Here is a 27,901-nt window from a genome sequence, read left to right on the forward strand (position 1 = left end):
CAGGCTGCCCTGTGTGCAACGAAAAACGAGTTGGCAGGGAAGAAGACCGGCCTGGCTGAATAGGGACCTTTGACATGACCTTAGGAAAAAAAGGAGAATTTAAGACCTTTTGGAAGAGAGGGCAGGTCTCTCATGAGGACTAGAAAGAAGTAGTGAGGCTATGCAGGGAGAAAATTAGGAGAGCCAAAGTCCAGTTAGAACTTAAACTAGCTACAACTGTTAAGGACAATAAAAAATGTTTCTGTAAATACATCAACAACAAAAGGAGGGCTAGGGAGAATCTTCTTCCTTTACTAGATAGAGGGGGAAACACAGTGACAAAGGATGAGGAAAAGGCTGAGGTGCTCAATGCCTTCTTTGCCTCAGTCTAGTAGTAGAACTAGTTGTTCCCTAGACACCCAGCCCCTTGAGCTGGAAGACAGGGAGCGGGGGCAGAATGTGGCCTTCACAATTAAAGAGGAAGTGGTCAGTGACCTACTACACCACTTAGATGCACCCAACTCTATGGAGCTGGATGGGCTACATCCAAGAGTACTGAAAGAGTTGGTGGATGTGCTCACCAAGCCTCTTTCTGTCATCTACCACAAGTCCTGGCTAACTGGGGAGGTCCCAGTGGACTGGAGAATAGCAAATGTGATACCCATCTACAAGAAAGCCCGAAAGGAGGATTTGGGAAACTACAGACCTATCAGTCTGACCTTGGTGCCAGGAAAGGTCATGGAGCAGATCATCTTGAGTGTCATCACGAGTCATTTGCAGAACAACCAGGTCAGGCCCAGTCAGCATGGGTTTATGAAAGGCAGGTCCTGCTTAACGAACCTGATCACCACCTATGACAAGATGACCCACCTGATGGATGAAGGAAAGGCTGTGGATATTGTTTACCTCGACCTCTGTAAAGCCTTCGGCACTGTTTCCCACAGAATTCTAGTAAAGAAACTGGCTGCTCATGGCTTGGATGAGCATATGCTCTGCTGGGTAAAACACTGGCTGAATGGCCAGGCCCGGAGAGTAGTGATCAATGGAGTTAAATCCATCTGGTGGTCGGTCACAAGTGGTGTTCCACAGGTGTCAGTACTAGGGCCACTTCTGTTTAACATATTTATCAATGATCTTGATGAAGGGATAGAATGCACTGTTAGGAAGTTTGCAGACGCCAAGTTAGGTGGAAGTGTTGATCTGCTTGAGGGTAGGGAAAGTCTACAGAGGGACTTGGACAGACTGGATCAATGGGTCAAGGCCAACTGTATGAGCTTCAACAAGGCGAAGTGCTGGGTCCTGCGGTTGGGCCACAACAACCCCATGCAGCGCCACAGGCTTGGGGAAGAGTGTCTGGAAAGTTGTCCGGCAGAAAAGGACCTGGGGGTGTTGGTTGACAGCTGGCTGAACATGAGCTAGCAGTGTGCCCAGGTGGCCAAAAAAAGCAAATGGCATCCTGGCCTGTATTAGGAATAGCGTGGCCAGCAGGAGTAGGGAGGTGATTGTCCTCCTGTACTTGGCATTGATGAGGCCACACCTTGAGTACTGTGTCCAGTTTTGAGCACCTCAATACAAGAAAGACATTGAGGTGCTGGAGATAGTGCAGAAAAGGGCAGCAAAGATGGTGAAGGGCCTAGAGGATAAGTCTTATGAGGAGCAGCTGAGGGAACTGGGGCTATTTAGTCTTAAGAAAAGGAGGCTAAAGAGAGACCTTATTGCTCTCTACGACTACCTGAGAGGACATTGTAGAGAGGTAGGTGCTGGTCTCTTCTCACACGTAGTTAATAATAGAACAAGAGGGAACAGACTCAAGCTGCACCAGGGTAGATAGAGGCTTGACATTAGGAAAAATTTTTTTACTGACAGGGTTGTCAGGCTTCAGAATAGGCCGCCTAGGGAGGTGGTTGGGTCACCATCCCTTAATGTATTTAAAGGTTGTTTAGATGTGGTGCTTGGAGGTACGGTTTAGGGGTGTAGAGTAGAGTTGATGGTTGGACTTGATGATCTCAAGGGTCTTTTCCAACCTGAATGATTCTATGATCTCGAAGACTGATTGTGGGAAATCAGAACATCTGGAGGAAACAAATGAAGGGAGGTTTGTCCCTGTGTTGTCCCTGTCTTCCATTCCCATCCTCCCTGAAAAAGACCATGCAGTTTAAATGAAGTATAACTTTGCTGTGAGACATGGTATGAAAAGTTACAACTGTTCAGAAAGGACTGGAAGAAATTAATTGGGGCAGGGTTGGAAGCAAATTTAAGGCTAACAATTTCAAAGACCCTTCCTCAAGCTCAAAACCCGTACATTACAGATTTCTAGAGGCTGGGAGAATATTTGAGGAAAGTATTACTTCATGCTTAGCCTTTTCTTCTGTTTTTCCTTATGCAGCTGCTGTTGGTCACTGTTAGAGGTAGATGTACTGGGCTAGGAAAATGATACAGTTCTGCCTGTGTTCCTAGTCCAGCATGTTGTTCCTCTGTCTCCTTGTGTCATATTCAAACCTCTCAAAGAGCAAATTCACCTTGGCTGGGCTATGAAAAACACGGGTTTGAGCCCTTAAGGAGTGGAGGGCTGTAATGTAAGATCTGCAGCAGCTTGGATTAATTAAAGTAGGAGGCTCACTCTGCACTGGGAAGCTGTAACCTTTCTGAAAGTGGTTTAGGCAGTTTTGAAATCTTGTACTTAAATGCTTACCTGTGGAAGTAAAAGTCTAATTGAGGACTGTACACTGACTGAGCTTGGTTTAAGGAACTTATATGTGTTGTTTCATGTTAATTAGCTGGTATATGTATTCCGCACTGTTACAGTTTATTGAAGAGTGAGTTCTGTAACACTGCTCATGTGTGTGGTCATTAATGAGTGTGGGATCAGGTATAAAATAACGTTGTTTGCTATAGCGGGTTGGACTAGCTGAACAGAGGAGTAGGCCATTTTGGTAGCTACATGGATCAGTTCTGATCCTTCACCCCCCACGCCATTACTGAATACATTTTTGAATGACTGTAGGTAGATGTAAAGTCAGGATCATGAACATAGGAGAGGGAGTAGGCAGAAGAGATTGACTTAAACATCTCTTGCTAGCTGAGCTGTCAAGGATTTGGGATTAATTTTAACAGAGTTTGATAGCAGACTGAGGTCTTTGCTGTATATGAAGATGATATGACCTTGCTCTTAGATCACGGATTCATCGTATATGTGACACTGCCATGCTGAATTGTGTTCCTCAGTTTTGTGAAGGTTCTTGTCAAGTGTTTTGGTATTTGCCTATAAATCAAATCTATAGAGTATTTTCAAAGGGAGTAATTATGGCAGTCTGCCTTCTGTCAATAGGTATGAAACTAAAATAGTTGTTCCATTTTTGAAAACGTGTACCTGTATTTTCTATCTTCCCTCCTCCCCTCCATCCCCAGTAGTGTGTATTCTTTGGGTACTTTGCATCTGGGAGCTTTTTTATCTCCTACCTCCTCATGGGAGAGGACACAATGCCCTTCATGAAAGGAGGACGTTGGCTGTTGATCTGTGACGGAGGCTGCTGTGCCTCCATCAAAAAAGGACCCCCAGTCACTGAAAGGGAGGGAGATGCTGGCTTGTTATTAGGCTGCATATCAGTAAGTATGATTTCTGTACACTTACAGAACTGTTACTTCAGAATCTTGTAGAAACCTATCTGAAAGTGAACCATACAGATTTGCTCAGCAGCAGGAGAAAAACAGCTTGATTATTTGATTCTTAGATTTCAGATTTCTTCATGAAGCAAACAGGTTTGCTTTAGTATCCAAGCTGTAGTTTCATTATCTTAGATTAATTGAAATGAAATATTGTTGCTAGCTCAACAGTTTTAAACACAACTTTCGTCTCTTTTTAGACAAGTGTCACAACCTGGTTTTATATGCTTGTGTTTAGCATTCGTTTCGCTTTAGCTTATGTCCGTATTACAAAACAACAGATACTGGGATATTTCTCCCACTATTAACATTCTACCGGAATAGAACACGTTCTTTCTTGTGCAACTTAAACTTAATCAGTTTTTCTACATGTTTAGATACTAATTAATGGGCTCCTTCATTCAAAGGCACATTTTAATTTTGCTCTGCATAGAAAGTTGTCATGGTTTTAGGGGAGGCTTTTTGAGATCACCACAGGAAGTGAAGGTACTGGAAACATGTATATAGTTTCAGTTTTTGTAAAGAGGTTCCTGTTCTTATAACTCAAAATTTCCTTTCATTTCTGTGAACTCTATTACAAGTCCCTTTGAGGTTGTTGTCACTGCCCCCCTGCCCTGTATCCATCTGTCTTTCCCCAAGTAGGAAGGTTCTGTAGTTCTGTGCAGCTTTTGTGGGGTTACAAGTTTACGTTTTAAAAACGCCTCTTTGACTGTATTCTGCTTATTTCTTAAGTTTAAAGGCTAAATGCTAGCATCAGCAACCTGTGACAGGTATCTCAACTGACTTCCTCTTTTCACAGTTGTTGCAAGAGTTTAGAGTAACTGACTTAAAAAAGAAAATGCAGCTTTATGGTTAGAGAGAACATTTTCCTAGCTTCTGAAGAAAGCAGTCTACATGTTGTCTCTCTTGATTTTGGCCCGTAGGAAGCTTTGAGCAAGTTGTCCAGTTTCAAGCAAACTTGATAAAGGAGTCTAAAATACGTAAGTTCCTGTAATAGGATTGGACAGTCTAGGCTACAAGAGTAACCGCTGCCTGTTTTCGTCTTTTGCTGAACTAGGCAATCACCAGCATAGGAAGGGAGTGTAAGGGGGCTGAATAATGTAGGGGGCTGTACTACTAGAAACCAGTAAGAACTGAGAATTTTGTAGTTAGGTACAGAAATTGTGGTGGGAAAGCTTAGTGTATTGATGTAATCTGTGAGATGCAACACTGTTGAAAGCCAGAATTTAATCTGTTTTGTCAATTTTTCTACTCATGGAACTACTTATTTTTGAGATTTTTTAATAAAAGCACTAAAGTTGTTCTGTGTGCTACTTGGTGTATGTTGCTGCACAGCTAGTTCTGACTTAAGGATATTTTATTTTTCACTATTCTTGAAGTACTTTTATTTTCTCTATTTCGTCACTGATTGTCAGCAAAAAAATACAGGTTTTTTTTCCAATCTGCATAATCTGATTTGTTCCCTGCTCCCTATTCTACCCTTCTGTGCTAAGCAGGCAGTTATTTGTTGTCCAGGTTTTTTTTTTAGTTGCATTTTTGTGAAGCATTTCGCTCATCAGTGCAGGCTATATGTGTATTTGGCCTGTCAGAACCTAAAACCATGTTCTGCAGCTGTGTTAGCAGTGTTCAGCACAGTCAGTCTTTACCTCAATAGTGTTACATGTCAATTTCCACCTGCAGCCGAAGAACTGTGTTCTGTTGGAAATGCTGAAGGTTGTATTTAACTGTGCTTTTATGCCTCTGTCATATGACACAACGCCGTTCACCACAAGATATAGCTATTTGGCTTTTCAGTAAAATGGGAAGGAATTCAAGGTGATGTGTTTGTTTTAAACATTAATGTGGGACTTGTTCAGGCTTTTGTTGTTATTCCTTGCTAATCAGAAAGTGTTTTAGTACTCCCAAAAGGACAACTTGATATGTTTGAGACTTTTTAAATAGGTGCTTTCTTGGCTTTCTGATATGACATACATAAAGTTTTTATACAGGTGGTTTTGAAACAGTGTGAAAATCACGGATTTATTTTTATGTTCAGTATACAGTTCTTCTTCGAATGCTTGCATGGAGTAATATCTTGGTTGCATGACTAGTTCCAGAAGGTGCATGTGCTTTATGTATTAAGCAAGGTATGGCTAAGTGAAAATACTTAGCCCAAACAGTGTGTGCAGATAGGTCATATTTGTCCTGTATTTTGCAACAGCAACATACACAGTGAGTGTTTTTAATACTACTATTACAACTGCTACTATTAGCAACGAAATAATAGCTTCCCTCATTCCACTGGCAAATTAAGTTACTGCTTGACTTTCTTTTGAAGTAGTTTTATGCCCGTGATTTTATAACTACCTGCTTGTATTCCAGAGTTTTATTTTTTAAGAGGAAGAATAAACCTTATCATTAAAATAGAAGCAGCAGAAGCTCTGCAGTTATTAAATATGTAAGATTTTGAAAAATTAAGGAAAAAAAATCCCAACTACAATAGCTTTAAAATTTTGGAGTTGTTTTACCTTTCTGGCAAAATATCTTTCTCTCTTACTACTTGACTCTCACCAAAAATTTTGTTTTCTCCACTCTTTATCTTTGATGTTTTACGAAAATGATAGCATTTGTGGTGATGAGCTCTTATGATTTAATCATACATGTTGTGATATTTCATTATTTTTACTCTTAAAATTCACAGTTCCTGGAGACAGATAATTGCATGAGAACCTCATCTTTTTAAGAAATTTTTGTACATTTAATTGTTTTAATTTGCATTCAAAATACAAAGGGTCAAAACTCTCATCCTTTTTATTAATTTGAAATCTCTGATTGAAAGCAGATTAAAAAAAAAACTTTTTGAGGACCTGGGGTATATTTCAGTTTCTGTGGCTGTAATTATATCTCATTTAAGAGTAGACTCAGTAGCAAGGCTGTTTGTTGATCATGTTCGTTTTGGTGGTGTGTAGGGGCAAATCTAGAGCAGGATCCGTAGAATTTACTGTCTAGTTAGGTAAGGCAGATACAATTGGAGAAAGGTCATAACAAAGCGAACACTTTAAGGATCTTAACTGCTAGTAATGCCGTAACTGTAGATTTTTGGGATGCTGACCAAAAAAAAGAGGGGAAGATGACCCAGGAAGGTGTGCTAAATGGAAAAAGATGTGAAGGTCAGTAGAAAAGCAGAGCAGGTATGAGATTGAGTTATGATGAAGAGACTGGGCAAAAGATGCCAAGAAGTCACTAACCTTGGTTAGGCAGGAAAAAAAGTGTTGTTGGAATGTGTCTTCAGCTGTTTTTTTCGTATCTTCTTTCTCTACTGGGTCTGGCTGGTTTTCTCTTCCATTTTTCTTGACAGTTAAGAGAGGCAGGGAATTAAAGATGCATCAGTGTTTGCGTATTATGTATGGGTTTGGATGATGTTAGTCTCCCTTGGCTGCCTGTGCTCAGAGGGACTGCTGGGTGGCGAGTGGTGTTTTAACATTACCTATCTTCTTGTTGTCACTACCTTCTTCAAATCATTATTTGTATGAGTGACAAACTAGCTCCACCCTTTGCCTTCTAACTGGCGTTTCAGTTCTGTTGCTTTTTTTGATCTAACCATGTTCATTCTACTTCTGTTTACTCCCTGTGGCACTCTTCCTCTAACTGCAGTTCAGTGCTACCATGCTTGATATTCCTTGGCCAGCTGACAGCTCACTTATCTAATGCACGTGGAGCCTAACAGTTTCATAGACAGGTACTACTTCTTGTCCTGGGCTTCTGGTCAGTAGGGTTTTTTCCCAACCTATATAATGAACTTTACCCTGCATGTAGATGAACAGAAGTAATGGCTTCACAGAGGGGTATGAACTCTTTCTATTTAAGTTGCTAACATACAAGTCTGACTAATGTTAATGTGTTTAGTCGTTTATTTGTTGGCTGTTCTAGCAGAAATGTTAGTCACGCATTTGTAGATCACGGATGGAGTTTTAGTTTGTGAATAAACAAAATACCACCAGTTCTACCAGCAAATCTGAGTAGTTTGTCCTCGGACTTGCTGTCAGTATTTTTCTGAAAATACACAAGCAATCCTTAGTTGCCAAAATTACAGTTTTGGACAAATGTATGTTGTTTAGAAACATTTTACTTTAAAGTTAAAAAGTATTTTTCCATTTGTATTGTGTGTGTTCAGTTATATAGCCCAATACTTCATTCTGTATCTACTTAACGTTTACAGTAATTCGTTAAAAGAACGAACTCTGATAGCAGACTCAGTTGAAGGCAGGCATTTTAGCCAAAAATTCTGCTACTGTTAATATTTGAGCAGTTTGTAATGCACATAAATATCTGATATATCACACATGTTTTATGAAAAAGAACTGAGTCAGTCTGTATTCCCTGAACTGTAGAATGTCAAATGACAAGAGCACTTTTATCAATCAGCATGGTTAGAATTTCAACACAAGAGCTTTCTGCATTATGTATTAAGTCAACTTGTTTGTCTTGATTAATTTTCTACTGCATATTTACATGGTTACTAGAAAACAGAGGGAGGGGGAGAGAGAGATGCATGTAATCATTTTTGTAATTTTTTTCAGGTATTTTTAGCAGCAATGATGTAGCAGTATCATTTCCAAATGCAGTATCTGGCTCAGGATCTAGCACTCCCGTTTCCAGTTCTCATTTACCTCAGCAGGCTTCAGGCCATTTGCAGCAAGTGGGAGCTCTATCACCTTCAACTGCGCCTTCTATAACTACTGTTGTTGCTGCAACTCAGGTAAACTATCACAAGAGTTTAAGATAGCAAACCATGTTACTGACCTGCTTATTTTCAATGTTAAACGAAACAATAATTTCCTTGGAAAATAGGTTAATAACTATTGTATTTGTTATGAAAACGTTATAGAGGCTAGAAGTTCCCCATAATATTATATGGTCCCATCTTTGTAGAGCACAGATTTTTTAAAAATCAGTCTGTAGAAGTCTGTAGTAATAGTGCCTGTATTATGACTAGTAGCATAATTGCTGGTTACAATTCATCAGTGCTCTAACCAACGTCTGTTATCAGAACAATGCTTTAAGAAAGGATTTAAAAGAGGAAAACACATAGTTTTGCATGTTTCATGCAAAATTGCTGGTATTTGTTAAAGAACAGAAGGGTGTATTCGGGAGATTTAACAAATGGACAACTAAGGCTAGCCTTGGCAAAGAGGTGGCCAAGGCTGCGAACAGAAGTTGACATATATGCTAGAGTTTTGTATTTTTGAAAGGTCATACAAATGAAGATACATAGTTCATGTTTGATGATGAAAGGATAAGGGAGGCACTGGAGGAATGCAGAAGGATAACACAGTAGATTGCATTTATCAAGGCAAGAGAGTATGAAGTTATAGTTGTGGAGAACCACCATGATTAGAGTATAAGTATGAAGGAATACTGTACTGGACATGATGTTTTTCTACTTTGTGTTTCTTGTATTTTTCATTTTCTGATGGGTATCTGTTTTACAGTGAATGTATCAAATATATCTTTTTTTGGTGTGCATATAAGCAATCAACTTTTAATTAGTAGAGTCTACAGTGATTTAAGATTGTGGTTATAAACCTGAAGAATTAAAATCAAGCTTAATACATACATACGTGTGTGTGCATAGTACATGTATAGCAGAAATACTATGTGCAGGCCAACATAGAGTACATTTGAATACCCAATAACTGTTACAGGTGGCAGTTCATATTTTTATGTAATTCTTCTGGACTGGATTCCTAAAGAAATAAGGCTTATATTATGCCAGTGTGTTTGTGTGACTTCTGTCTTATAACTTGGAACCTGTTGGCCAGTTTCACCCAAAATTGGATGACATGTCTGTTGCACAAACTGATAGAAAATATTTTAAAGAAATTAATTAAAAATACGATGCTTTGGTGAAGAGCCAATATAACTTTTGTGAAAGGAAATCACAACCAACTGGAATGAGTTATCCTTTTTTTTTTTTTTTCCTTAAAAAATTCCCAAAGAGTATTACACACCATAATTCACTGAAGACACTTAAATTGAACAGTCTGGAGATACGAGGAGAGGTTGTGTAGTAGCAGTAGCAGATTAGAAGATTTTAAGAAACCCAAACAAGTAGGTGCTCTGTTTTTGCAGTGGAGAGGTTTACCATCAGAGTCTTGGAAAGATCAGCCTTATGGCCTTTTGTACAGCTCAATGTATTCATAAATGATCTAGGAGAAGGAGGAGGAACAGAAGGCAAGTTTGCTGGTTGTGCTAGGTTATGCAGTGAGCTGTTATGAAGATCAGCTGTCGCAAACTGCTGAAAGACCTCACCAGACTGTTGACAAAGTGGTAAGAAGGCAAATGAAATTACTGTTAAAGGGAAAAGGCAGTTTCTATTCAAAACAGATACAGCAGGTATCAAAAGAGGTACAAGAGGAGCCATGGGAGTGAACAGTGGCAAGGAACAGCATCCTTATAAGGAATGAGTAAATAGTGTAGGACTCTTGGTCTCCAAAAGAGACACTGAGATGGGATAAGACAAAGGTCTGTAAAATCATGAATGGCATGGAAAAGTTAAATAAGCAAGAATCATGCACCATTACTTCTATTTGTTAGACTCTGTCAGAGGCTAAATGGATTCAAAAAGCAATGGGACAGAACCCATATTTAGCAGGCAGGAACAGAAATACCATAGTTTTTTTTTTTTTTTCCTCATGTCACAAAAAGGTGAAATATACCCTGGGAGATTCACTTTCTTGCAGTGTTTAGCTGAACTAGAGAGCCCTCCATAGGTTAAGTGCTTAAAATTCCTGTCCCTCCTTTGTTTCTGTTTTCTGGGAGATGTGTTGGGGTTTTTTTGTTGTGGGTTCAGTTGTTCACCACCGAGGAGTTGTGTATCTTACCTCAGTAACTAACTTGTTTTCAAGTGGTCATAATTTTACTTGCCAGCCTCTTATTCTCTGGTACTAGCCTTTAAAGAGTCTTTTGGTTCTGACCTATAAAGGGAGGTTCAAATTCGGGTGAGATGTTTTGGTTAACAGCCTTCACAATTTGCAGTTAGACTGGCACTTTTCCTTTTTGTCTGGCATCCAGCAGGTAGGCAATGGAAGTTTCCAGTTGAGGCTAAATTGCTGTAACTGTTGCCTTTCTGTACGTTTGAGAGTTTTTGGGATTTTTTTGGTTTGTTTGTTGTTGTTGTTGTTGTTTGGTTGTTTTTTTTTTTTTTTTTTTTTTACCCTGCCGAATTACCGGTTTTGAGAGAAACTTCCTAGAAAGAAGCTGTAATGGCAAGAGGTGAGCAGTCAGTTGGCTGTAAGGCCTATGGACACAGTTTTTCCTCATTCATGGGGAAAATTAATTTATAGAGTACTATCTAGCATGAAGGAGAAAGAAGATGGATATCTATTGTGAGTTTTAAAATATTAAGTGCTTTCATGTCCTGGTTGACGTTTAGGATTGGTGTTATTTCTGCCATTGCACCAGGCAGATTAGATTTTTTTCCCAAACTTTCAAGATTTGAAAATACCAAGCAGGTCTCCCCACTTTAAGTATCATTGATTCACACTAAATTGTGACAACCACCCATAACATGCCTTTGTTTTTCCTGGGTTCTGGGAGTCTTTTTCAGTTTCAGTTCATGAGGTCTTTACTGGTGTTTGAAGAGACTCAATCAAGAGCGTGTTTAACATGCTGCTGTTCTCCAATCCAAGGGAACCTTTTTTTTTTTTTTTTTTTTTTTTTAAATGCAGTTAGCATAAATGACTGATTATACTTCAAGGGTTAGGGTTTACCTACTTAGTTCTGCAAAGTTTCATCAGAGTGCTGTGTCTGCTTACTGGGCTCTTGTGGATGTGTTCTCAGTGTTTACCTGCCTCTTGACCATGGAAGTCTTCAAATAATGGGTGTGCTAATACATTTTTTTGTGTAGTGTTCTAATTAAAAGAAAATCAACCAAGATCCTAGATGTACATACAATGATGATAAGTTAAGGTCAGCTTGTGCCTCTATAGCAGATAAAAAGCAATAGTTAAAGTAGGGTTTATTTCAACTATTAGTGAAGAGAGTAAGTATGACCAAACCTTGGTTGCTCAGCTGTTTGGTCAGGATGGCAGACGTGCAGTTGGAATAATCCTAAAAATTGGAATAGTCTCAAACGTGTGCTGCTAAGGTGCAGTCTTCAAAGATTTCAGCTGTTAAGTTTTCTTAGAGCCTCTATTGGGCATTTTAAATTCGTCATAAATTCGTCATTTTTTGATGGATTTTTTTGCATCCTTTTTTTTTTAAAGCAAGAGTATTAAGAAATTCTAAAGAGAAGGTCTTGGGGAAAAACATATTTCTGTAGAATTAGTCTCAAAACTGGATGAACTATTTTGATTAGGAGGTTATGGTAGACATTAGTAAATTTTGTTCATAGTATTAAGAAAACTTGCAAACAATTGAAAGCAGCTGTCCTAAAGTAAGACAATTAGGTAATACTACTGTGCCTTTTGTTATTTATTAATAACTGCTACGCCCATATAAAACTTCAGTGATTAAAACCCCCAAGTGCTGCTTTTTCCTTCAACAACTAAACAACACTGATGTTAAAGCTTGGGGGGGGGCGGGGAGGCAACTTGAAGATCCTGGATTTTGATTCTTTCCTTCTATTGTCTACTGTGATAGTTACCATACTGTGGTTTTGTTCATTTGTTTTAAAGAGAAAAACACAGTATGGGCCTTGTTGCGATCACCTTTTCTTTTGTGTCTCATTTTCGTCTTTCATGCCACTCATAATTTTTATTCCAATCTAATAAATCCAGAAGAGATTATTAACTTGTGTTCCATGCTGTGCCATAACTGAATTTAAATGCTGGTGTTCCTCACCAGGTGGGAATCAGTGGTCTAGTAAAAATGCCAATTGCTGGAAATGCAGATTTTTTTGCATCCTGTTCCTCCTCTTTAGATGTCTTGGGCGTAGCCTCGGATAGGTTACACAGCTTAATTCAGTGAGGCCTTATTAGCCTAACAATGCGTTTAACAATTGCAAGAATGCAGGAAAAAAGGGATGCAGGAGAGAAGAAGGTACGGCCCACACAAACATTTGTTCCTGGTTTTCTGTGAATTGATGTGTTTGTTGACACTGCCTGTTTTGCATGTAACAGCAAATTACTGTATCCCAAACTACTGTCTTTTCTCTCAGAAGCATCTCTTTAACTTTTGCATTAATATTAATGTGTGCTCTGTTGTTGAGAAGAATCACTTTCTTGCATTTGGATTTTGAATATTGTCTTAATTTTTCGCTCTTAAGCCAAGTCACAGGTAGGACCACTCTGAGGTCTATGCTCAGTTTTTATCTCGGAGATTTCCTTGTGTTTTGTGATTATAGCAAAAATGTTTGTCAGCCTGTTATGTTGTTCTATAACAGTTTGATGTATTGCTCTTTCTGCTGAGTTTTTCTTAGTGATTAATATATGTTCACAAAAACAGCAGTGACTGTGTGCCTCAGTATCTTTTGGTGTTGTACAGCAGGATTTGTTTTCTGCTCATCAGGAAATGGTGGTTCTTAGATTATTATTTTTTTTTTTTTTAAATTTTGAGTTAGTAGATTTAGGGTTTTATAATGAAATGTTTGCTACTTCGGTCGAGATCAAGATTGAAATTGTTTGAGCTGTGTATTCTTTTTGATGACTGAAATGAGTGAAATTACCCTACTAGTGCTCTGTGGCCATTTGTTTCTGGGCTCTCTACGTTCTGAATGCAGAATCAGACTGCAGAAATGGAAGGAAAGGTTTCTGACTGGGTTTTCTTCCAGACATTGATTATTAAAGCCATCTCTCAGACTGTATTCCTTTTAAGAAAAAAATGCATTTAGGTATCTTGTAATCTCATTTCAATACTATTTTTAGTGGGAGTTGAAATGGCATGTAGTGGTTTAAGACATACAGCCTTTTATTTTAAACATTTGTAGCTCATCGACTCTTTGGTGCTGGTATTGTATGATTCACTAATGTGCAATCTTTGTGTTATAGTAATCTCAGTTTATTCAGAAATTTTCAGGATCTATTTTCATTCTGGAAGTTTAATTTCAAATTGTGACTTTGTAGATGATTATTTTTTTCTTCTCCCATGTGGTGGTATCTGTGCTCTTAGTGACTGTCATAAGCAGCTCTGTGAGGCAATTTCAAGCAATATTGCACATACTTGTCACTAACCTGTTTTACAGATACAATCCAAAAGATTGTTCTGTCTTTGTTAGGACAGAGAGAAAAATGGGTTTTGTTAGTGGATTCTTTTTTCTTTTTTAAGCTGTTTTTCTTCCTCTGCAGCTTCTGTTTTATTTTCTTCCTAAGTTCCCATCTCTTACTTTATGCGCTGTGTTTCCTTTGCCACAGAAGCAGCTAATAAAGAGAAGGAAAGGAGCGAGAAGTATCTGTAACAGCACTCCTTATGGCTTGCACAGAGATAGGGAAACTGAACAGTTGCTGTTCGTTACTCTTTTTAGTCCAGTATTTATTTGTGATGGCATAAGTCCACTTCAACATACGTAAAGAACTGCTGCCTCTGTGGTGGAGATGTGATAATTGGGAAGGTAGGTGTTGCTACTCAGTTGCAATTCTAAGTGAAAGAAGTTTGCTTTAATGACTTCCATTATCCCTTCTGAAGTACGTTTGGATTTACTCCCCTTAGGAGCAGTAGAAAACCAGCAGGGTTTTCTTTAGCATTCATATAGTGGTGGTTATCCTCCTTTGTCTGATCCAGCTTTTAGAGGGGGATAAGGCTTACTTTTTTTTCACTAGATTTGCAGTTATTTGTTAACAATAGAGGAATGCGAAAGCTCAGGAATCCTGAGATCTTTTCAGATTTTGAGTGTAGGGCACCTGATGTTTCAGATGCTTCTGTCCTGTGTTTTTTATTTTCTCACTTCCTGAATTAGTCTAGTCCATAATTTTGGATCTCTGTAGTCCACTGCTCTTTCTCCACATCAGTAGTTTATACTATTTTTGGCTTCCTGTTTTAGTGGGTTTTTTCCTTGTCATAGTTTAAGTCTGCTCATCATTTTGCATGCTATCAAGGGAACTTCCTCCTTTTTATTTTCTGTACTGGCACTCACAGGAAAACAAGTGGGAAATACAGGAAAAAGGAACTCTATCCTTTGTTCTCATCCCTTTCAACAGAGAAGTTAGGAGCAGTTTTGACAGCAATCTTACTTATATCTTCCAAAACAGGTGGAATTATGAGCAAGTTTAAAAGTACATCTTCAACAAGTAGTCTTTGCTGAAAATTCAAGTTGAAAGGGTTTTTTGCAAATGTTCAGAAGGGGGATTTGGGCATTTTTGTAGAATGGTAAAATGTACATACCTGATTGATACTGCTGCTGAGTTTGGAGTAGTAGCCTCAAATTACGGATGTCATATTCTCAAATTCAGTATGGCTGAGGAAGGTACTCCTCTGTCCACTTCTGTTTCCTAGTCTTGCTCAGAGAAACATACCCTATTTTCTGCTCCCTGCCCCCCCCCCTTTTTTTTTTTTTTTTTTTAAAAAAAAAAACTTATTCAGCTCAAAGTAAACATGAGGAAAGGATGAAAATTTCAGGTTAAGTGTCTGAAGTTTGCTGGAGCTGAGCAAGTGAAAGTGGAAGTCCATTTAAGGGAAGTTCCTGGGCCGCTCTCTCTGCGGGTACTGTAGAAAACGGCAGGTCTCTTAGCTGTTAGTGTTTAATGAACTTTTATTTCAGGACTAGAATGAATACATGAAAAAAAGACAAATTGCCCTCATTCTAGGACATTGGGATGTGACAGATGTGGCGATCTCAGACTTCTAGTAACTAGATGTACTAGTTGCACTAGATGGCTGACTGCTTAAGTGAGCTTCCTGCTTCGTTCCTAAAGGTACACCTCACAGCCATGTGTAATGGCTGAAGTGAAGAATTTAGTGTAATACTCTTGCAGACACCTTTGGATCAGAACATCTTAAGACTTAGAGACTTTGAAGTGATCTCAACAAACTTATTTAAGCAATAACCCTTTCTTGCAATACAAAGGAACTTACCCTAATTATGGTAAATTACATTAGACATGTAATCAGAGATGGTTTCTGTAACTTAGGAAGACCCTACGCTCTTTTTACATTTTTTCAGGTTGCCTTTCTGAAGTCTGTTTCTTAATGTAGAAATAGTTGAGATGTCAAATGCCAAAACAGCTCTTACGAAGTCCAGGGTGCAGATAGTATAGATTTCTGCTCCTTATCTGCAGAGCTAGTAATGGGTGGGTGCCTTCTGCTGAAACCTCTTGCCCCTTAGAAATCAGTCATTTATGAAAAGCACAGGCAGTGCTTATAACAGTATATAAATATATTGCTAGATTTACCCAAAATATGCTTCCTCTGGTAATCATGACATCAGGTCATACCAGTCTTTTCCTTTTGCTGATACTAATTAATTTGATGTAATCTAGAGTTAAGTGACCTTTCCTGCAGATAAACAATATGTTTTGTAAATTCTGTTAGTTCATTTTTTAAAGTTCACTTTATACATTGCCATACAGTTTGTGGTATGTTGTTGGGGGTTTTTTGTTGTTTGTTTGTTTCTAAGATCCATCATAAAAGTATCAGGTTTTACAAATTTGTGCTCACTTTGGTTGTATTTTCTGCATTTGTCTTTCTAATGATGATTTGCATTACCTTTAAAATGAATGGTAATTAAAAAGAGAATAATAAAACATCTGGAGCTCATGATATTGCATGGTTTAAGCAGCATGCTTCCAGAAAAAGGAAAAAATATCCTTACTATGCTGCTAAAATTCTCTAATCAATAGAAATGATGGATACGTGAAAACCAATTAACATATTTTATGTGACTATCAAAACACCTCTTGATGATAAGATCTCTCAAAAGAGGTTCCCACCCACTGGGTCAAAGGTAAAAGGTCAACATGGATCACAGACCGTTTGGATGCTGCAATTACTCTTATATCTTTTTCTTAACTTATGAGATAAGGAGAACAAAGGAAAAGCCAGCACATCCAGAACAAAAAGAAATCATTCTTAACAGGATATGTTGCTCATCCTTGGGACTCGTTGCCACAGGAAATCGGCAGAGCTGGTAGATTAGAAAGCACGCTAAATGCATCCATCGGTACCTTGCGGACAGAGAGGGGTTTGGTATTGTGGTGTAAAATGTCAATGCAAAATAGTGACTTCCCTTCCAAAACCACTAAACCATATTTGTGTCACAGCCACTTAAATTTAAGAGTCTTGCAAAATTAAAAATGTAAAAGAACCATGCTAGTAAAGGTTATTCCATCTGAATTTTCTTGTTTGTCACTTAAAAGCTGTTTTAATTCCTTGTTACTGCTAGGCAAAACGGGTGAAAATCTAATTTTCTTCTCACTCAATCTAACTGAGGATTTTTGGGGTGGGGGTGGAGGAGACTAGCAAAGAGGAAGAATTTACAGCCAGAGGGAAAATTCCTTCTAACATGTGACTCAACTAGAAGAACAAAGGAATCATAGTTGCAAGTAATCTAGTATTTAGCCAAATTAAAATCTTACTTTTTGTATTTTCCTCTTGCTTCAGTAAGATTCTTGTAGACTTACGCAATATGCAGGTAGTCTGAAAGGGAGTTGCATGATTTTGCGCAGTGCTGCATGCTACATCAGTGTTTCAGTCTAGCAATAAATGGTTTCTGCCTTCAAGCTGAAGCTTATTTAGCTTGGCTTATCTGGTGCTGCTGTAGCAACCATCAGTCTCCAGGCAACTGAGGCACATTGACCTCTTCGTTGAACTGAGTGTAGCACTACTTCAATTTAGCTGCCTGAGACAATAGTTACGGTGTTGAATGTGAAAAATGTGAAAATTTTCTAGTCTGTATGTAATGGTAGGAATAAATAAAAAATATTTAAATTAAAACGAATGTTTAGGTTTGACTTGAAAAAGATTTCAAGTTTATGTGGTGTACGCTTTGTTACAAGCTGCAAAGTTCATGGTTGAGGCACTGTCCTTTTAGGCCTTGTATAAAATGTTGAGAATCCGCAAACATCTTCACACAGCAGTAATTCTGCTGCTGTAGGTGTTTGTTTCATCACTTAAATGGCAAAGACTATTGATGTTTACATAGAAAGTTAAAATGTGAGTTTGTAAGTGTCTGATTCTTTATTGGGACTATTTTTGAAATTATAGATGGTTTGGAAAGTAGTCGCTTTTTGCTCAGATACATTATTTGCCATATTACTATTGTCTGGCTTTCCTTAGAGTACTCACGTGAAGAAAATAATTACTATATGGATGTACTGGGCTTGTTTCCTAAACAAGTCATTCTTTCTGCTAGTCAATAATGAGAGTGAACTTATGATTCCTGTTAATGTTCTTAAGGAAGACAGAGTCTTGGGTGAGATACTGCTTCCATTGTCTGTCTAAAGCACGCACAGGTTAAGTGCTATGAAGACAGAGGTAGATGGAAGGGGTGGAGGAACAAATTTGAGGTAAAAGGCATTTGTGTTGAAATGATAGCTCTGTTTTCAGTTAGGTGTGTGGGGGAGGTGGAGGAATCCCAGGGCCTTATCTCTGTAAAGCCTCCTTCAAAAAACAAACAAACAAACAGACCTTTTATGAGGTAGTGTTCTAGTAAGTTTTTGTACAAGTCCCCTTTTTGTGTCTAGTTTATAAACAAATTGGTTAAAATTTTATGTAATATCCAGCTTAATTACCATGGAAGAGATGAGTAAACTGGTAGTACAGTTGAGGTTGTAGTTTTTTAACATTATTGAAAGATAGGCCTTCTACTCATGTGGTTTTTAATGACTTGATGTGCCCTTGTTGTACAGTGGGCAGAGGTATAAATTAGTTTCTGTAGGTGTGCCATTAATTTTTCATTTTGCCTTTCAAATCCCACTGTGTTTCCCAGTTGCGTTCATTCATGCCCTTCTTGGAAAATATTTGAGTGCTGCTGTTTGAAGGTTAGATGGTTTCATTTAATTGAAGGATTTATTTGTACATTTAATCAAGACAATTGATTCTCAAAGACAGTATTTGATTATTTGCTTGTTCATAAACTGGAGTCTTCATTATGGCTAGAAGTTCAAAGTATTTGTTTTTGCTAGTAACATAAAAAGTACTAATGATGTGAATAATGTATCCATAGGATGATTTTACATGTCATGTATACAGTTTTCCTGACAGATTTTAATTATAATAATTTGTACATTTGTAATTAATGCTCTTTTTGATGGAAAAGTTGCTTTTTTTCTTCAAAGATACCACAAACCCTTTTCCTGATTTCATTTTAACTTTTCCAGCTTCCTAATTAAGCTTTTCAGTTACTTCTTTTATTTCGGCCAGTTAGCAAAAACGTTTATTGTAAAATTGCACCTTGATTATCTGTTTTAAAAAGCCCCAAACTTCAAGGACTTTGAAGTGCTTGGATGGTAATTATGGTGGCAATATGGGATGGGTTATCTTTCCAGTCTTGGATTTGCTTATGTGGAATGAATGAGTAACAGACTACAGTGGATGTTTGGAATTGATTCACATGGGTGATGTATGTATAATAGCAGGTGAAGTGAGGTTAGCTGTAAAAGGTGTACTTTCTGCTTTCAGTCATCAATAGTGCTGTAGGCTGTTTTAGTCAAGAAGTCAATACAGTTTGCTTGGAAATTAATTATGTTCAACTTATAACTATGAAAGCCCCCCAAAAAATTAAAAAGGTGTAAATGAAGGTATCTGTTTAATTAAAATAAATAAACAGTGTTTACCATGCTGCATTTTAATATTATTTTGTGTTGTGCTGTTGTTTTGAAAAGTCATATGATGGTTTACAGAAGAAATGTGGAAACAGTATTTTATTACAGATTTTCTATGTTGTCCTCAATTCCATCAATATTTCTTGGCATATAGGAAAATAAACAGGAATTTTAATTTTTTTTTTTTAATTGGAAACAAGGTCTAGATAAGATTTCTAAGCAAATTCTATATTTGTGGTGAAAGTATTAGAGCTATGTTGCAGCAAGTGATGCGTGAGAAGCTGCCGATGTGGCAGAACTTCCTCTTGGGCTTCCTTGAGATGTGATGGTGTTGCTGCAGTTGACTGCAGTCTGAGCACCCTTCTGTGGGCATGTATTGTGTCCCAGATGAACAGCTCGCAGAGTTCAGAGAAGGCGAGTGATGATGTGTAGCACTGGTTCCCCCACATCTCCTAAATGAAGTTAAAGGTGGTACCGGAATTACTGAAAGAATAAAAGGAAGTAGTAGCACATTCTTCCCATTGCATTGAATGCCCAAACAAGCCAACTGTTGTGCTCCCTGCAGTGTAACTGGCCTTAAAAATTCTGGGGCTAAAAAAATAACTTTTCTTCACTTGTCCAAGTTAAGGTAGGAAACATAAGGCCAGGTTGCTTTTGCTGCTATCACTTGGTAGGCAGCTCTTTCCACTTCTCAAGAGAAGCAATTAATGTTAATATATTTATATTATATTTGTTATCATTATGTACGTAGCATTAATATGTTTGAATATCTAAGCTTATTTAATTGCAATGCAGGCTTTAATGTTGATGTTATTTTCAATAGTATATTGTTCAGTAAATGTTGCTAGCTGATGACCGAAGTACCTCAGCTTAAGATGACTTTGAGATGAAATAAGCTGATGTTCATATTTGGTTTAGTGCTTGGATTTCCTTCCATATGTCATGAAGCTAGACAAATGCATGGAAGGCATTAGTAACATCATCTCAGAAGTGTAGCGGAATAGCTTGCAGAGAATTTAGCTTTAAACTTCATCTGCATCAATTTTTTTAAAAAGAACTGTTTTCAGTAGTAGTTGGCCATGAGAAGTAGTTGGTGGTGATACCTAGTGCTCTTGATTTCTTTACTTCGTGTTAATAGGAACAGGGGGTAGTTTTGTGCTTTCTGTCGCAGCATTGAGCTGTGATGAAGAACCTAGTGTGATTGGTAAATGGTATGACCCCGAGCCCATTAATGTGGCACTCATACTTCAAGAGATACAAACAGTGCAGGAGCAATGATACGTTTATATTTTAAACGAGAAATAAAAATAACCTTTGAAATTATTGTTGACGCATAGATACTGGCTGAAGTAGGTAATTAGGTGATCTGTCACTAATTGTAAAGCATCGTCATAATATAAGACAAAGCTACAATATAGCAATGACTATTTTTAAAGCAGAGGGGAAAAGGGATGTTGATTGGATATAAACTGAGTAAGAAACCGTCTTGGAATTGGTTGTTCCGGCCATCCTTGTCCTATCATGAAAGGAGGAGAATTCAGTAATGGTTTAACTACAATTAAATCCCTCCCCTTTCTTTATGGAAACTCAACTGTAGGCATTTCAGCATTAGCCTAAACAATAGTTTTGAATATGTTAAGCCCCTAACAATTAGGGAGCAGTTTGGGGCATTGAATAATGTGGAATGATGCAATTGAACCTGACAGCTTCAACAGTCAGCCTACTCATGGGACCCGAAAGTTGTTCACACTTGGTTTCATCTCTCATCACACGCTGAGTATTAAAACCTTACTGGTGTGGAGCCGAGACAGAAATGAGGCGTGTTATCAGAAAATATTTCATAGCATAAAACTTGAAAGGAACAGGGGAATAGGTATGCTCAAAGGTTCTCAAATTTTTGAGACCTAATCCAATTGCATACATCTAAGTATTGTCTCATTTTTCTCCCCTTTGTTTTTTTTTGCTTAAAGAACATGTAACTTTTGAAACGAAGAAACCATTTTCCCTGAAAATATAAGTAAATGTCCAGTTATGAATGCAAATAGTTGCCAACTTGGGAAACTGTAGCCATACTGTTACAGTAAAATACCGTTTTGGAGTGATGCAAACAAATACAAAACTATTTTAAATATTTCAGAGGATATTTATATGTACGAGTTAAATTTTGTTAACTTGCAAGTCTTGCTCTCTAATTAGAAGAATATACTTGCACTTTCTTGCTATAGAGGAAGTGTTTTTAAGCATCAGTCAAATCTCAATCGTTTATTCTTATTGCACTTGCGCATTCTGTGAATTACAGTGTATCTTCTTTCTGTGCTGCTCTGCTGCTTATTGCTTTACTGATTTATTGAACACGCCATAAATGAAAGCAGTGTATTACATACCTCTAGGTGGGCTTAAATCCTTCTGCTAAAATCTTTTCAGGAAAATTTGCTGCCTTTTCAAATTAAATACTTAGCAGTCTCTTTATTTTACTAGTTCATACATTTTGATGGTGCGTTGTTGACTGTTTAAATAGAAGCAGTTGAAATAAAGAATACTACAGCTTTAAAAGTTCTGCATTTTAGAACATGTTTCAGTCCTGTGACCTTAATATGTATTGACAGGATGATTGCGCATTTTTAATAAATGCTTGCTGCAGCTTGTTTCGACTGTGAGTGAAACATGAAGCTCCTATTTCACCGTTAAATAATGTAGCGCTCCTCCACCTCCTCGACTTTCCTGTCAGATGAAGTCGTCACATACATAATAAAGCTTCACAAATCGTTATTCTTGTCATCTTACATTGCCATTAAAAAATCTTTTGTAAAAAATTTTTTTATTTACCTCCAGCTTACTGGAACAATTTTATTAATATGACTTTTTCCTTTGAGAGTTGCATAAGTTACAGCATGGCCCCTAGAACTTTTGTAGTTCCAACTTGTTGTAGAACACCTTTATTATTATTTTAAAGTATAAACAGGGGTTAAGTTTAGGGTGAACCACCACTTGTGAAAAAACTCAAGTTCTTAGATATAGTTTAAATCATGCTAAGTCTTTTGATCTGTTATATCAACCCACTTAGCAAACATTGTTTAATTCCTTTGATGTCTTTTGTTTTGTGACGTGATGGTTACTCAACAGACTTCAGCAACTCCTTTCAAGATACTTAGATACTTTTAGAAAGTTCTAAAAGCTATTTGGGCATGTTTCAGTCAAATAAACTTGTGTTCTCCTTGCTGATTATAGCTGCCCTGCCATCATAAATTCATGTATAGTTGCTATTGCACACATTTAAGCAGCCTTGCAGTGAATTACACATAGTAAGTATAGCAGCTTCTGTGTAATACGTGAACCAGTACACTTACTAGAATTAAGAGAAATTTTTATAGAAATATTCTAAAACTAAACAGAAATAAGACCTGGTGTTTGTAGGTTTGGTTTTTTTTTTTTTTAAAAAAATCACAAACTATATTAGTAGAATTCATAACCTCAACCAATTTATTTAAATAAAGGATATATAGATTTTTATATTGCTAGTCTTGTCTCTTAGATATGGCAGCAAATAGTGGTTGAATCTTGTAATACTGCATTCCGTAAGGTTTCTTCAGTGAAAGGATTTGACAAAATACTACATTGTTTGTGAAGTTTGTTTGGTTTTGAGGGGAAAACAGCTGAAGGTTGCTAGTGAAAGACAGTGGTTGAGTTGGAATCGCACTATAGGTGTTTATTAAGGAAGATAGCAGGAGCTGTGCAGTATTGGTGCCTTCATCAGTAAGTGTCACAGAACTAATACGTACTTTATTTCTGGAAGCTGATATGCCTGGCTAGGTAGAAATGCTGGCATTATTTTTAAGACTTAGAACTAATTCAGATTAACGCTTCTAAAGATATGCTGGGTTTGTTTTGTTTTCTTTTAAAAAAGAGAAATAACAGCCAGATTTGAACTGAAACTGTGGTTCCGTGTTTAGAAATCTTGCGCGTACCCTTAAACTAAAAAGTGAAAAACCGCTGACCATTGTAAGTCATTGCTTGTGGCTTTTTCTAACTTTGTCAGTGAAGAATGTAAGTATCAGGCACAATTTCTCACCAGTATAGTAAATAAAGCATCATTGAAAACAGTTGTGTGAATTCATAAAAGTCCATTCATCAAGTTTAATATGTTGGCTGAAAGCCAGAACTTAATGGTAGTGTGTGATTCTTTCCAGAGACATAGTTTATACTCTGTGATATTTTGCTGTAATAACCAGTATGTTTCCTCTGTCTCTTGTGTGCAGTTATACATGTCAAAATGTCCCACAAATTGAGTTCCTTAGCGTTCACCTTCTTTTTTCGTTTTTCAAAAAAAGTTTCCTTTGTAAAGCTTGTTTACATTTTATCAAAGGATTCGTTTTAACACCAGCGATCACACAGGTTGTTTATCTTTGATTCCCCTCGCCCCACCCCCTGCAATCTTTTCTTTGTTCTGAAATAATTTTTTTTATCAGGTAGGAAAATGCCTTTTTAATAAGCAGCCGTGCCTTTTTTTTCTTTGATTGCCTGTCTCTGCAACTCTGCTTTTGACACAAATCTTTTCTTCGAAAGGGAAAAAACATAAGCAGCCAAGGAAGAAGGTATTTTTATTGCGTTGGATTATGCAAGATTTTGGCCAGCCTCCTTAGCTTCATCTGTTTAAGGGTTCATTTTCGCTTGTTTGGCACAAGTCCCAGCAGAGACCTTCAGAATTGTGGTTAGCAACATGAATGAACACAAACTTTGGGAGCTCTTCAATAAGTAGAGCTGGCCAACTGCCAAAAATACAGTTCCTTATATGGGGTCAGGGCAAAGCTGGGATTCGGCGAGCCCCCTATTGTATAGAAAACATACTTGTAATGGCTGTTTGCCTTCTTTAAAATAAAAACAAAACAAAACAAAAAAACACCAGGCTTCCAAGTCTATCAAAATAGGAAGTAACAAAATAGTGTGCAGGTTTTACTAATGACGGAGTCGAGCAAAGGAAATATGGCTCTGTGTAGTTCAGCTATAGAGCTGAAAGTTGGACCTTTTGACCTCCACAGCCGGCTTGTGATGTAAGGAACCCAAGCATTTGTGAGACATCTGTTGTCTACCTGCCCTTATTTTGTAAATGGTTTAATAAGATTAAATAATTAGTAGGATAACCACATGGTCGCCATGCTACTAAGTCCTAGCATTGAGTGCATACTTCAGGATTGCAAGGAAGTCTGCCCATCTTGACACGCTGCTGTGGTTTTAAAATGCACTTTAGGTATTTTTAATATTTGCTGCAGTAATCGTTTTATTTGAAAGGTGCTTTTATTAACATATCTTGCTAATGACAAGTAAAACACACTTTAAAACCTGATGTATTTTCAAAGTACTGCCATTCTGTTTCTGAACTCACAAATGGGAAATAGTATTTTTTTAAGTACATTCAGTTTTTAAAAGAACATTGACCTTAAAAAAAAAAAATAAAAATGCCTGGGAGGTGGTCTTTAAAACATATTTAGCATTGCTCCCCCCCCTTTAAAAAGAGGATTCACGTTGTAATTGGTTTCTTGCAGGCGAACACTCTACCTGGGTCTTCTCTCAGCCTGCCCCCATCGCACATGTACGGCAATAGGCTGAACTCCGGCTCGGCGGTGGCGGCGCTGATGGCTCAGGCCGAGCACAGCCAGGCAGGTAAGCGGCGCGGCCGCGGCCGGGGCCGCCTCTGCGCTTCGGTAAAGACCGGTCGGCGTCGGGCCCAGCGCTGGTGGGGCCCTCCGCCCGCAGCGCGTGTGGGCGAGCGGCTTGTCTTCCCCCCTTTCTGCTTCAGCGGCCGAAGGGCGGGTGTGGGAGCGCGGCCGGAGCCGGGCGTGCGGCTCGGGGCTCTGCAGCCGGAGCCACGCGGCGCCGCGGCCCGCCGCCAACAGCCGAACCCGCCGCGTGCATCCCGCGTGCGGCTGCCTCGCGCGCAGCGCAGCCTGACAGCGGGCCCGCCAGCGAGCCGCCGCCGCGCTGCGCCGCCCTGCGGGGGGCCCCCCGCGGGCGTTCGGAGCGCGGCTCTCCCCGGCGGTTCCGCCGAGCCGGGCGGTGTCCCCCTCCCGCCGCCGGGGCGCGGCGACACGGCCCAGCAGCCCGGCCCGCCGGGTCGCCCGGGGGATCAGCCGTAGCTCTGCCTGCCGAGGGGTCGGAGGTCGCCTGGCTCCGAGCAGGGGGAGGGCAGCCGCGGAGGGGCAGATAGGGTTGTTTCAGGGAGAGGCCGCAGGGAAAATAACCCTTTTGAGTCCTTCCAAGCAAAACGTTTTCGTATATTTAATGAGGCCGGGTTTGTTTGTTTTACTGCCTTTTTAGCGAGGGACTTTCCTGCGCTTCTGCTTATAAATAGGAATTAGTGAATTATACGCTTTCATAAAGCTTTCAGTAAATTTGCACCGTAATGTGTGCTTGTTAGACGGCAGCGGTAAGTTTAATACGTTCTCTATTTTATGGGTTGTTTTGGGATGCAAAGTGTTAAAAAAATACAGAGCATCGGGATTTGCTGTGATAAGCATACAGATTAGCTGTCCACAGCTGTGATTCATTACTTTCACCGTACAAATTAAAAGTGGCTGAGGGGAGGGTACTGCAAATGCAAACCACGCTTCTGTGCTGTAAAACTGAAAGGAGTGAAAGAAGTGAACATAATCCATGGCCTGCTACAGCCTCAGAAATGTGTAAGGACAACACCTTGTTACACGCTACAGTTCAGCAGTCTTAAACTAGTTACGAAGTCACTCCCCGGCAGTAAGTGGGGATAGAAGTTGAGATTTAAGGTAACTTTAAAATATCTACGTCAGCTTTAAAACTCTTATCTAAGAAGAGTCCATTTATCAGCTGTGAAATATTTGCACTGCAGATCAAGATCTGGGAGATAATAGCCGCAGCCTTGTTGGCAGAGGAGGTTCACCCAGAGGAAGTCTCTCACCACGGTAAGCGTTGTTTACATTGGAGAGTGCAGGCAGAGGAAATGTTTTAAGATTTGGAAACTTCGCTGTCTTTTTACTAGTAATACGTAAGTGTTTTAAAAGCCTGTATACCTACGTACATGTGTGTATCTATGTACATGCATGTGTACGTACACTTACTTTTATATAGAAATACCATCTAAAAAAATTGCTAATGTGTCCAGACAGCTAAAAATGTGCTGAGATTTACTTTTATATCAACTGAAATTAGGTTTACAAATGAAGGACTTTACTTGGAGACTTGATTTGGAGAGATTAGTCTATAATTTAATCTAGCATTTAATCCACTGCTTACGTCCTCAGATTTGTTGCTGTAATCATATTTTAGTCATATTTGCAAAAATTCTAAAATCCCGTAGGCTTAAACACTGCAATGATCACAGAAATAAGATGGTCTGAGAAGTTAAGTATGGGTAAAAATGTCAAACAAGTATTTTCTTCGCTTTCCCTCACCACTTCAAAACATGCAACAATTCTCTGTGGGGAAAAAAGTACTTTTTTTTGTTCTGCTGCAATTCATCTCTACTACAGAAGCTTGACATAAGAATTCTGCTGGAATTCTATCACCTAATTTTGTTTTAAAATACTTGCTGTTAAAATGTCAATATTGTGGTTTAAATTTACTTCAGTAATATTTTCTGTGTATTTTAAATTAACCTTTGTTTTTAAAGGGCTTTGTTTTCCATACGGGATCCGGTAGGAGTTAGATTTTATAGTGTTCCGTATGTAGTGTTACTGTATTCTTTTACTTGAGGACTAGCCATGAGGATTTTGTCTTGAAAAGGATTTTAGGATAGCTAAAAAATGGTAGTTACACAGATACGTCATTGTAATGATTGTTACAACATGTGTTTATTACAGTAATTCATAATAAATATCTCCAGATTACATAATTTAATGTACAAGCCTGGTGGTGTTGATCTTGTATTATATTCCTTAATTAATCAAAAGACTTCTTGTCGAATAGGGTGAGAATATCCGTTATAATACTTAGGTGTTATACCTAGTCATGAACTGGCTTTTAAGCTTTTCAGTATGTGTGGCTTCTAAAACAATAAATAGAGAATTTACAAATTAGTTTAGACCGTGTGCTCAGTATATATACGTGTATTTACATTAGCATGTAAGTATTTACGTAAGGAGCATGTCTGTATATACAGACAAGTAAGTTAAGAGCATTTTGCAAAGGGAAATGCTCAACAATTAAGAAATGCCAGAACTTTTGCTTATCTATTAAGTAGTCCTCTTGTGTATATGAGTGGTGGTCATTACAGGTTCTAATGCCGTCTTAGTTAATAGGCAAAGGCCTGGCCTTTGTAGGATTTGCAGTAGGCCATAGTTGTGTTCAGGCTGTCTTTAGGTAGAATAATTTGGGAATCTGAACTTCTTAAATATGATGTTTCTATGGACTGTACATTCAGGGTATATACAGTCCAGTCCTTACAACATGGTCAAGTTTCATCTGGGTTTTGATGGGGGTGGCAAAGGAGAACTGTCTGATAGAAAGGCCACCTCAGTCCACAGTCGCAGAGCTTCCTTCGGTGTGCGGAAGCTGGAGCACCTCACAAAGAGTAGATAGCTTCTGCTTGGCAGTAGAGTTGTTCAAAAACAAGCCAAAAA

General features: G+C 38.5%; 1 protein-coding gene across 3 annotated transcripts in view; it reads left to right on the forward strand.

Annotated features, from left to right (window-relative positions):
* The window catches only part of MLLT10 (MLLT10 histone lysine methyltransferase DOT1L cofactor), a 128,481-nt gene that overhangs the window by 83,103 nt on the left and 17,477 nt on the right, over positions 1–27,901 (forward strand). For all 3 annotated transcript variants that reach the window (XM_086466547.1, XM_086466548.1, XM_086466549.1), the window contains 3 exons: positions 8,202–8,380; positions 24,857–24,974; positions 26,173–26,245. In XM_086466547.1, the coding sequence (XP_086322673.1) occupies positions 8,202–8,380; positions 24,857–24,974; positions 26,173–26,245 (370 nt within the window). The remainder of the gene's footprint in view (positions 1–8,201; positions 8,381–24,856; positions 24,975–26,172; positions 26,246–27,901) is intronic.

This window comes from Leptosomus discolor, chromosome 6 (assembly GCF_034619465.1).
Source record: "Leptosomus discolor isolate bLepDis1 chromosome 6, bLepDis1.hap2, whole genome shotgun sequence".
NCBI classification, from domain to species: Eukaryota; Metazoa; Chordata; class Aves; order Leptosomiformes; family Leptosomidae; genus Leptosomus; species Leptosomus discolor.